This window comes from Nannospalax galili, unplaced genomic scaffold (genome assembly GCF_000622305.1).
Source record: "Nannospalax galili isolate Female #2095 unplaced genomic scaffold, S.galili_v1.0 scaffold1912, whole genome shotgun sequence".
In the NCBI taxonomy this organism is placed as follows: domain Eukaryota; kingdom Metazoa; phylum Chordata; class Mammalia; order Rodentia; family Spalacidae; genus Nannospalax; species Nannospalax galili.
Window position 1 is genome coordinate 57671 of NW_008331163.1, and position 12406 is coordinate 70076.

The window sequence follows — 12406 nt, forward strand, 5'->3', positions numbered from 1 at the left end:
TAGAAAATAATGGCTAAAAAAGATTTTTGTGTACTCATCCAAGTTGGTTTTGTTTTCAAATTTAGAGTGTAAATGGCTATAAAGGCAGGGCTACATTTTGGTTCAAATTCTTCTCTCACCACCTTTCCCCATTGAAGCAGAAGCAAAGAAAGTAAGCAATCTGAGAGTCAGATTCATGCAATTATACTATCATCAGCTGCTCCTGTTCTGAGCTCTGAGACCTGAGAAGAGAGGTGTGCCATAGGCTTTCTCTCTAAACTGGTTACCACTCCCCAGGATCATCCTTCTATAGACTTGCCTATTAGCTCACACTCTACTCAATTCAACTTCCCATGAGGAGAAAACCTCCAAAGAGAGAAGTAAATTGAGTAAGTGAGATCTTGAAACACAGCCTTTAGTAGGTAGGAAAACAAACTTCTTGGGTTATGCACGTGGCTCCTGTGCAGTAAAAGAGGACATGAGTCATTTTAATGACTACCATTAATTTTTTATTAAATTTCTAGAAAAATATAACAATAACTTCTCTTTTATAAAAGCAATGTAAAATACTTCAATAGTCACACTATCAGTTTAAGAAAATACAAACTTGGGTAAATGAAGAAAAGCAACTGAAAGAAAATTTCAAACACAGAATAAATACAGCCTATTTCCATGTATGCCTGGCCCCGATGGCTGCTATCAGAGGTCCTCAGGTGAGTAAGTCACATATCCAAAATCTCCCTCAGCTCTTCCTTATTCAAAGGGGGGATTTTGTTAACTCCAAAGAAAGCCCTGCAAAACGAAGAGTGATCTGCTCAATGTAACATAATTCAAAGCCAAACAAGCTTCATAGAAGAAGTAGAATATAGGGAGGGCCTTGGTTACTTATCTTGCCTTAATCCTAGAGTAGAAAGGAAGGTGTAGAGTGACTCTTATTCCCTTAAATGAGATTTGTCTAGGCCAACTGTTTTAAAGATGTACCATGAATGATCACAAATTCAACGTTAGCTGAGGCTTAGTACTTACTCTTCAGAATATTTCTCATACACAGTGTTGAAGTGTTTATAGTATTGAAACGTCAACATCGTGTTTAGCTTCCTGACGAGAGGGTGAAGCTCAGTAGACTGGTAGCCACTGAAATATTCCAGGAAAGGAACCTGGAAAAAGAAGCATGAACCATAATTTCTTTACAGAAAGTACATCCTGCTCTGCTACCAACTGTGATACTCAAGTCCAAACTTCCCATTTTTGGTTTAGGTAGGGAAGATGTTCAAAACATTTCAAAGACTCGTAAGTGTAGACACTGACAAATAATTGTATGGTATGTATTGTATGGTACTTAGAAGAGTAAGTTTTTGTCATCACAAACTTCTGTGATGACAATATTAGAGTATTATCATTGGTTACAGGGGTTCATGTAAGCTAAAACCCACTAAAGCTCTAAGGAACAGGACTCATTTTAGAATTCTTCTCCAAACACAGCATACTCCTTCCTTAGTACCTTTGTATCTTTTCAGTTACTACTACTTCCTATACCTCAAATGTCTCCTCTCTCAAGTTCCTAGTCATCTTTCAAGACCCAGCTTAAAACCACCTCTTTAGGGAGGGAGAAATAGTGAAATACATGTGATATGAAAATAGACAGATGGTGGGGCATGGAGAGAGAAAAGGGTGGGGGCTAGAGTTAACCAAAATTAGGGCTGTAAGTAAAAAAGATGGAAACCCACTACTTTGTAACCTAATTTAAAAATGCAGTTTTGGAAAGAGTTTGAACAGAAATATCCTGCATGGGTGAATAATGCCATAGGTTATCAAAAAATGCCAGCACCAGATGTGGGATACCTCCTTATGTGTTACTGGTTATGGACTCCACAGTGGCCCTTAAAACAATACAGGCTACTGCCATTGCTTTTGGTTGCCCACCAGAATTAGAGGGTAAGATCCTATTGTTAAAGACATAACAGACTTTGGTTGTCAAACATAGAGAAACTGAGTTGGAACTGAACTAGAATCTTCCTCCCTGCTGGCTAGCTATCATAGCGCCAAAAAGAGCTATAAAGGTCAATGGGGGAGAAAAGTCATCAACAGTCTTACTCAGTAAAAGACTCTGTATGCTATAATACTGGCCTATCAAGTAAAAGGTACCTACTGGTGCATTAATGGCATGACTGTTATATAAGGATAACAAAACTTCTTTCTCATTAGATTTGAGGCCTGCTCGACAGGAGGAACTTTTCTCCCCTAGTGGCCTCTATAGCACTTCCTGGTACTGTAAACCTTGTCGGAAGCCCATGACTGAGGAGGTCATAAGCCCTAGGGGAAACCTGCTACTGTTGTTTTGCTAAATGGACATGTTACCAAACTGTATTCTAAATATTTATACCTACAGATTAGTGTTGCTCTCAACCTTGGTCAGAGAAGCTTCTTTCTTTAGTGGGCAGCAGTTAATGCAGTGACTTATAATTGGTCAGAATGCTAAGAGTAAGTGACTATTGAGTGCTAAATCCTAAATGGAATATCTATATCACCCCTTCCAAGGCTCAGTGAACATTGAGAAATGGGGCAGAAAGAATGTAAGAGCCTGTAAAACACTGTCTTTTGGATATGACATGGCTGTTGTATTCATGAATACATACCAGCTGCGATTACCTCCATAAAACCTGAACAAGATTAATACCTTCAACATTTCATCATACATGGGGGGTAGGGCTCATGAGGTCCCACCTCTAGCCAAGGAATTGTTAGTAGGTAACGGCTGCTGGAGTAGTAGGAGTCATTTTGTTGTAGTCACTGGTATGTTCCCCATAGTCCGGTAAACAACCCACATTCATACTTAAGCAAGCAACCCTTATTAAACTTAGTGGATCAGTAAAAAAAAATTAGTGAAAGTAGGACGGGCACTGTTTAGGAAGGAGAAGGGATTTAGAGGGAGTGGGGGAGGGTAAGTGAGGATAACAGAAAAGTGAATATGATCAAAATATATTATATGCATTATAAAATTATCAAAGAATAAATTTAAAACATAATTTTTAAATTCACCTCATCTGTGAAGCCTTATATATGAAAAGCAGTGTACATAACACAGAGAATTATAGGACTAGACCACCCAAGTTCAGATTATGGTTGATATTCAGCTCTCACTGGTTTAGCCACCAAGTATTAAAACATTTATGTATTTCTATCCTGGTTGGACAACGTTTTATGCCCTGACCTGCTCATTTTCAGAACCCAATGAAATTTTACGATTCAAAGGTCAAAGCTCAATTCTAGGACCATAGCTCCAGAGCTATAATCATATCTATTCTGATTATACAGGTTTAGACTTTTTACACATTTTTAAATAATTTCATTTTTAATTTTATGTGCATGAGTGTTTTGCCTGCATGTACCTAAGTGCACCCATATTATGCAAAGCCTGCAGAGGACAGAAGAGGGCATTGGATCCCATTGAACTAGAGTTACAGAAATCAAACCAAGGTCCTCTGTATGAGCAGCAAGTGTTTGGAATCACTAAGCCATCTCTTCAGGCCCAGATTTAGATTTTTGAAAACCATGCCTAGCTCTACTTCTCATTCATTGTATACACATGGGAAGTTACTTCTTTGTTAAGCAAGAATAGTAATATCAAGCTTGTATAGTTGATGTGAAGATTAAATGTTTAATATGCAGAGTGCTTAGCTTTAAGCACTCAATAAATGTTAACCATTATTATTTTTATCAAAATCATTGCTATTAATAGAATGCTGTCTTTGTTCTCCACAATTTAAGTATAATTGATGCAGGTTCACATAACTGTTTATGTGGTTTTTCCTTAGCAATCAGAGGTTTTTACTATATACTATATAGCTCAGGATTTCTAGATAGGAGGGGCTTATAAATGGTTTGACAAGGATATTGTTTAAGATCATATTTTTTCTACTTGGATTATATGTTGCATATCTATAAGAATTCAGTTCTTTGATCATTGTTGTTATATATGCATATATATATAGTACTTATACTATACATATATAGTACATATACATAGTACATAGTATTATGTACATACACACACATATATTACACTCATGTGTATATGTGTTTATGGCTGCCCAAGATGAAGACAAGTAATTGTGAGGGAGAGAGAAATACATAGGAGGAGTTGGAAGTGGACTGAGAGGGGTACAAATAATGCAAATACTCATGCATGAAATTCTTTAAAAAAATTAAAAAAGAAATTCTGAAATTTATTTATTTAGGGGGGGCTGTGCTTGAGACAGGGTCTCCCTGTAGCCCCAGCTGGCCACAAACTCACTACATAGAACAGGCTAGCCTTGAATTCACAGAGATCTACCAGTCTCTGCCTCCCAAGTGCTGGGATTAAAGACTTCTATTACCATGCCTGACTAAATTCTGGAATTTATTAAAATAAAGTGCCTCATGTTGAAAAAAAATCAAGTTCGCTAAAGTTGTTTATATCTCTAATATTTCATGAAGTTGATAAAGTTTCAAATATGAAGTTTACTTGTACATAGCTACAAGTGTTTGGAGGCCCTCTACTTCACAGGAAAGCACTATAGGCATGACTCTGAATGCCTTGCTGTACACATGGACAGTTGCCTTCATTATTCTATTCTTTGGGTCAACGCTTTTCAAGTCCTATTCCAAGAAGATCCTTTAAGATCAACTTTGCTAAAGGGACTACAAGGGACAAGAACAGAATGAAGTAAAGGATAAGAAATGGGCCCACTACAGACCTTATGTTAAGTAGAATAACTTAAACACTTTAGTCCGTTTTGCAATATTCGCTTTTCTGAGAGACATTCTTTAGAACAAAGAGTATTATAGTACTATGACTAAGAAAACTAAATATTTCAAAGCCATTGCTGTAGAAAGCATTGCCCATAAGCTATCCAGGTATTAAGGAAATCATAACTGTAGGCTTGTAGAGTTTTTTGTCACCAAGAGCATGCCACACAATTTGTGTGTGTGTGTGTGTGTGAATTCACCTGTGTGTGTACATGCAGAAACCAGAAGGATGTCATATGTCCTGCTCTATGACTCTCCATCTTACTCTTTTGAGGCAGAGTCTCTCACTTAACCAGAAGTTAGAGTGGCATTTAGCAGGCCCCAGTGTTCCTCTTGTCTCCACCCCGAATAGTACTGGGGTTGCAGTTATGCGTAGCTATGCCCAACTTTTTATGTGAGTGCTTGGGACTTGAACTCAGAACCTCATGCTCTTAGCCACTGAGCCATCTCTCCATCCCTTTACCTCGTGTTTTATATTCCTCATGTAGAGGGCCAAGAGGAAGGAAGCAGCAGCTAGCTTGGAAGGCTTCTCTTGGGTGTAGTCATATTCCAGTAGGGTCATCTCACAGATGAAGCGGGACAAGGTTAGTGTCCTCATGCTAGTATGGGTACTCTAAAAGACATAAGAAGGCTTGGTTCAACAATCAATTTGGCAAAACAGTAGCAGGCAGTAGAACCCCTCTCATATTTTCTCATCCCCAGCCCATATGGCTTTCTGTTTGTAGCAATGCACTTCTCCTGCCACTATGACTCACTTTAAGAGCCCCACCTACAAAAGCACAGACCCTTTAGTAGATTATGATACCGACATGAGGATTTGCCATCTTTAGGGTTCTTAAATTACCAAGTATGTACCTTCCTACTTCCTCTTTCTATAGGAATCATCATTTGAAGAGTCAAAGTCTCCCAAGCGTGACTTTGTACCTCATTCTACTATAAGAGATGCTCTGTACTCCAAAACATCCCTTTCTCTTTTTTGTTTGAAAAAAAAAACAAACACAGATACACAGAGAAAAGTATTTAGCACATTTCTAGGATACAATGAATAAGGTAGGTAAGAATATTTTCTAAATTTAAGAACCCCACCTACAAAAGCACAGACCCTTTAGTAGATTATGATACCGACATGAGGATTTGCCATCTTTAGGGTTCTTAAATTACCAAGTATGTACCTTCCTACTTCCTCTTTCTATAGGAATCATCATTTGAAGAGTCAAAGTCTCCCAAGCGTGACTTTGTACCTCATTCTACTATAAGAGATGCTCTGTACTCCAAAACATCCCTTTCTCTTTTTTGTTTGAAAAAAAAACAAACACAGATACACAGAGAAAAGTATTTAGCACATTTCTAGGATACAATGAATAAGGTAGGTAAGAATATTTTCTAAATTTCCCAAATATTGTTCCTCCTTTCCTGATCAAAGAATATTTTAACTCATCTCCTATTTTGCCTTCATCTCTAAACATAGGCATACCATATACATCCACAACTCAGCCCACCCCCACTATTTAATAAACAACTTTTCACCAAGGAGGTTGTCAGTTACTCTGAGAACAGAAAAGATTAATCGATAAGTCAAAATAACAAAGCTGTGCCTCCTCCCCGTTACCAAAGCAAATCTACGCAGAAAATGGTAGGCAGTGGGAATGTTGATGTCAAAGTTGAGGGTTTTCAGGATGTCGATTTCCATGGCAATCATCTCATGGTGCTCATAAAGATTTTCACAGATGTACAGGAAATCAAACAGAGAAGGTGGGCACGGTTCCTATGGATGAAAAGGAGAAGCAATCACAATCAGGTACACATCCCTTTCTCTTCTCTTGAGGAAAAGATAAAGAAAGATGAGGAGAGACATGAAAAATAGAAGTCAACCACTACCCAAACCACAGACATTCAGGGTAACTCTGAGAGCCAGGTTTGAGTTAATCTTAATGGTGCAGGAAAAAAAGAGAAATGAGAGGAAAGGCCTGATTCCAACTGTACCAACCCCAGGCAGAGGACAGGGCTTAATGAGGCAGTCTCTTACAATTCCAGAAGCAGTATATAAAGAGCATAAACAACATCTGAGAGCACGTAGATCTCCCTCAGGATGAATGAGGATCAGATACATACATATATATATATATATACACACACACATATATATATATATACACACACATATATATATATCCAGCTATGGAAGAGAAAGAGAAGGAAGCCAAGCAAAATGATCTAGAGATAGAAAAATGTGTGTGGGGCAGGACAGGGAGGGGCTGAAGGCCAGAAAAGCCATTGTTCTAGGAGTATTTTTCTATCCCCTGGTCTTAAGAGGTTGAACCTTGGTTTGGGGGAGACCATGAAGAGACAGGAAGACTCATGACATTCTCTACTGACCTGGAGCTCACTGTCTACTCCAGTCTTTCTTTATTCTTTTCTCTTTTTTGCCTCTCTCCCTATTCTTCCCCTTCTTCCTCCTCCATTCTCCCTCCCCTTGAGATTTGATCAGGTTCACCATATCACCCCTTCCTTTCTTCTCTAATCCCATTTCCACACCTCCCTTTAAAGTCTTTCAGGGGTTAAAGAGATGGCTCAGGAGTTAAGAGAACATACTGCTCTCAGAAGACCCAAGTTTGGTTCCCAGCACTCACATTAGGTGGCTCACAACTGCCTTCAACTAGAGCTCCAGGGGACCTACACCCTTTTCTGGACTCTGCAGGCACCTGCATTGGCATGTGCACAGACCCACACACATACACTTGTACACTTTTTTAAAGCCTTTTAGTATTTCTCAGTCCTGCAAGGGAAGATATATTTCCTCCATAGGACTTAGTACAGGCCTTCTGTTCTGATCGCCAAAGAAGTACTCCTGATTCTAAAGTGTGCTAAAAAGTACCTGGTTCCCTCTTTCCCTCATTTTGTCTTCTATTCACACCCAACCTTGAAAGTAAAGTGTAGCCAGTATCTCTAAGATTAAGTACAAGGCAGAGGGCATGAGCAGGGAAATACTGAGATAGAGAGAGAGGGACAGAGGAGGTAGAATAGAAATAGGTAGCAAGGAGAGAGGGGGTAGAGATTGAAGGAGCCAGTACTCACCCCAAAATCCACAGTTCCAAAGCTCTTTGAACCCCTAATAGAAGCTGCAACCTCAATAAAAACCTAAGAAAGTTGCTACCTCTCTTCCCCTAAATCCTAGTTTGATACTAGCATAATTAGAATTGAATAAAATCACTGTGCACCTAAATAAGAAAAATAGAGAGATTAGCTAGATGGACTATGGACATGAAGAAAAGGGCAGTTATTTTCTTTCATACCACTACTGAAAAAGAAACTATTTCACCCAGACCATTTTAAACTCACGTTATAATATACACATTTATAATTTTCCCTTGATTTTCTATAGCATCCTAGTTTGGAAATGTTTTACTGTATATGTAGATCAAATTTCCCCTAGAGCTTACGCGGGTCTCACATATGCAGTCACAATTACAATCAGCTCATATATGCAATAGCTCTGCTGTCTGGAAAACACTGTTTCTTTGTAGTTGCCCACCACCTCTGGCTCTTACACTTTTTCCTTTCCTAAGCAATGATCCCTGAGCCTTGGGAGGAGACGGTATGCCATAGGTGTCCCATTTAGGGCTGAGCATGCTGCAGTCTCTTATTCTTTGCAGGTTGATCAGTTAAGACAAAATCCAAGCATAGAGTATGGGAGCTGGGCAAGAAGCCCAAAGCCTAGCTGAGAAATGATTGGCAATTGATAGCAGCTGGGAGGAGAGCCAGGTTTTTATAAGGTTGTGATGCTGGGTAGGTTGCATGGGCTCCAGGTGATGGACCCACATCCAAGCACATTTTGGGACACAAATTAGACTAAAAAGGCCTTAAAACAGTAACAGTAAAGGATATAAAGTCAGGGGAAGGTAGTAAGGTGGGGTGGAGATGGGGAGGGGATCTGAATATGATCAAGATACATTGTATGAAATTCTCAAAAAATCAATAAAATACTATATTAAAATGAACTGTAAGAAAGAAAAATAAAAGATTAGCCTAGATAAGATTGAAGTTGGTACAGCAGAAATGGTTAGAGAGAGGGCAGAAAAATCACGAAAGAGCAGAAAGGAACTTTTAAATTTTATTTATTTTGATTTTTGTTCCCATCGGCTCTCCTTGGGCCTTGGCCCCTTTCTATTGAAGCTGCCAGAGTGTGCCTGACTAGCCAGGGCTGAGAACTCAGGGGACCACCTAAGAGTGCCTGGATCCTGCCTCCACGTGGTGATAAGAGTTATACAATTTGGGAGTCTTTTAGATAGAAACACTGAGGAGGTACCCCAATTGCCTCACCCTGCAACCCTGTTCAGCATGGGAGAAGCCACAGCAGTCTGCATCCCGATTCCCTATCGGCAAGTTGGGTAACCTCTTCAGAGAATGGTGTGATAAGAATAGGAGGTAGGAATTGGCTAGGCAGTTAGGGTAAAAAGACCCCAGAGAAAAATAACCAGAAAATTCAAAATGTCCTTGGGCCTCTTAGCAACATACTCTGTTCCAAAAGCCAAAAATGTCAAAAGTATTTGGGAGCTCTTAGCTAATTCCTAAAAGATTTTAGGGTTACCTCTGGGGAATTTTAGAGTAGCAAAAAGCCCCATTGTTTTTTTTTTTTTTTAAAAAAAAAGAAAGTACAAGAAGTTGTTCAGGAAAGTGATGGGGAGCTATGGGAGGAGTTGGAAGGGAGGGAGTAGGTGTGGATTTGCTCAAAACACCTTATATGCATATATGAAATTCTCAATAATTTTTTTAAAAGTTAAAAAAATTGTTCAACAACCTTAGTAATAAGGGGAATGCAAATCAAAACCACTTTTAAAAGGGCTAAGATAAAGAGAACAAATGAAACCAAATTCTCGCGAGAATGCAGGAAAAGCGGAACCCTCACTCACTGTTGGTGGGATTGCAAACTGGTGCAACAACTGTAGGAATCAGTATGGAGAATGCTTTGAAAACTAAAATATATCTACCATACTATATGATCATACCACTCCATGGCACATACTCAACAGACTCATTCTAATACAGAGATACTTGAACAGCCATGTTTGTTGCTGCTCTTTTCACAATAGCTAAGAAATGATAACAACTTAAATGTCCGCCAGCTGATGGATGGGTAATGAAAATGTGGCATATTTACAAAACAGAGTTACCTACTCAGTGGTGAAGAAAAAGAAAACCATGAAATTTGCATTTAAATGAATGGAACTACAAACTGTTATACTAAGTGAAGTAACACAGACTCAGAAAAACAATGTATTTTCTCTCTAATTTGTGGATCTTAGTCCCCAGTTCCTAGATGTGAATATATATCCTGATTTAACTGCAGGGGGATGTAAACCATGGAGAAAAAGAAGGAACTCGAGAGAGGGGGACAGTAGGAGACAGGTGTTATTAAGAAGGAAATGGGGAAAAGGGGGGTACTTTAACTGGGGAGGGAAAATAGAGGGTTATACAGGGGGAGTGAGAGGAGAAATAAATAATGCTTAGACTGTAGGAAACCAGGATGCCAGGCCCTAGGGTGAGATGAGCCTAAAACATTTTTTTTTGGTCTTTTTGAGACAGGGTCTCCCCGTAGCCCCAGTTGTCCTAGAACTCACTATGTAGACAAGGTTGGCCTTGAACTCACAAAGATCCACCTGCCTCTGCCTCCTGAGTGCTGGGATTAAAGGCATGTGCCACCATGCCCGGCCAAGCCTAAAACTTTTAAGTCCAGGCTGCATTCTCTGCTAAAGGGAGGAGTGCTGAAAACAGTGGCTCTGATAATCTCTGTCTTGCAGAACACTGCCAAACTGGCAGGAGACAGCAGCCTGGTCATAAGTGCAGGCTCCCTGCTCTGTGGGAAAGTGTCTTGGTCAACAACCCTTAGCTCATCTCCTTGTCCTGAACAAATAACTCAGCTATCCTTAGCTAAGACATTAGGCCAGCTTAAAAGATTACTCCTGAGCTAAAAGCTAAAAGTTTACCATGCTTTTAGCTCTAAGAAAGAAAGCATTGTGGCGTGGCCAATAAATTACCGGATGGGAATTGATAACCTTGAGTAAAAGTTTAAGAATCCTTCTGGCACCAACTAACAGACTAAATGTCCTGTTTCTTTGTACCCTAAATCCTTGTATATGACTGCCATATCCCACGTGACTGCTAGTTCCTTGGGATGTATAAAAACTATCTGAATTTTAAAAGAAATTGACTTGTTGGAAAGACACAGGTCCCAGGATCCAAGACTCTGTTGTTAATCAAGTCTCTCTGCTCTGAAGCCAGTAGGTCCCCTGCTGAGCAAAGCAAACTCGAGTCCCGACATTAGATGGTATGAAAAACTAGAGAGAAATGTATTAGTTCAAAGTCTTACTGAAAAAATACACATAAAATAGGTATGAATGCATGTGTGTAGCTGAAGGCTAGATAACAAAAAATTCAGTGTCAGGCAAGAGTGACCTCCCTCCAAATTTTTGGTCGGAGTAGTCCGAGTCTCCCAAAATAACAGAAGCTATTGCCATAAGCCTTGATTACTTTCTAGAACTTGAAGGTAAGACCCTATTTTTGAAGACAGGCCATACTTCAGACACAGGACTTGGAGAAACTGAATTGGAACAGACCTGGAATCCTTCTCCCTCAAGACTAGTTTTCATGGTATCTGAGGATACTATACAAGCCGCTAAGGGAGAAAACCAATCAATGGTCTTACCCAGTTATAAAGCCTAATAAACAATGACTGGACCAGTAAACTATCACTATTAGTGTAGGAGTGGCTCTTTTATCTTGGGGGTAGTCAACAGCTGTCTAATTGGAATTAAGGCCTGCTCAATGGGAGAGAACATATGTGTGGTACTGTAAACATAGCCAAATACACATGGCTAAAGAGGTCACAGATCCCAAAGAAAAACCTACTTTTACTACATCTATAGACCAACATGATTTCTGTCTTTATATGCATCCTTATGTTTACCAACTGTACCTTTCATCTTTCATCAAAGAAGCTTCTTTTTGCAAAAAAAAATGGATACTATTATGGAGTTTCAGAAGTGGTCAATTCAGAGAATAAGTGTCTGTGAGATGCTTAATCCTAAGCGACACATCTTCAATGCAACCTCTACACATAGGATGACAGCATCTCTCAAGTCTCACCAGAAAAGCTCCCTTACGCAACAGACTTGAGTAACACAGGAATCCACAACTGGCCAATGTGCAGAAAACTAGAGGCTATAGCGTGCTTGTCCCTGAACAGGATGCCTATTTCAAATCTCTGTCTCCCAAGGCTCAGGGATCATTGTGGAAGAGGAAGAAGAAAGATTATAAGAGCCAGAGGTAGTGGATGACCACAAGGAAAGTCTTCCAAACAGTTTGTCAGTTACTCATGAACTCACAGCAATGATTATGCAAGCTCAAACCAGACAAAATCCCAGCATAGTCATGGGAAAGTGTGTAAGAATCCCAAACTTAACCTAAGAAACTTTTGGCAATTGATGGCTGCTGGGACTGAGAAAAACAGTGTCTCAGAGAGTTGGGACTCTTGGTGGGTCCAGTGGATGGAACCACACTGAAGGACATTTAGGGACACCAATCAGACTCTACAGGCTGTAGTGTGTGTGTGTGTGTGTGTGTGTGTGTGTGTGTGTGTGTG

At 39.6% G+C, this 12406-nt stretch overlaps 1 protein-coding gene across 1 annotated transcript in view; it reads right to left on the reverse strand.

Annotated features, from left to right (window-relative positions):
- Window positions 1-689: 689 nt before the first annotated feature.
- LOC103726150 (G2/mitotic-specific cyclin-B3-like) overlaps window positions 690-12406 on the reverse strand; it is a gene marked incomplete at its 5' end in the record, with an annotated part of 45161 nt that continues 33444 nt past the window's right edge. The window contains 4 exons of the mRNA XM_008823589.2: window positions 690-771; window positions 1006-1136; window positions 5231-5380; window positions 6377-6532. Coding sequence (XP_008821811.1) covers window positions 702-771; window positions 1006-1136; window positions 5231-5380; window positions 6377-6532 — 507 coding nt within the window. The remainder of the gene's footprint in view (window positions 772-1005; window positions 1137-5230; window positions 5381-6376; window positions 6533-12406) is intronic.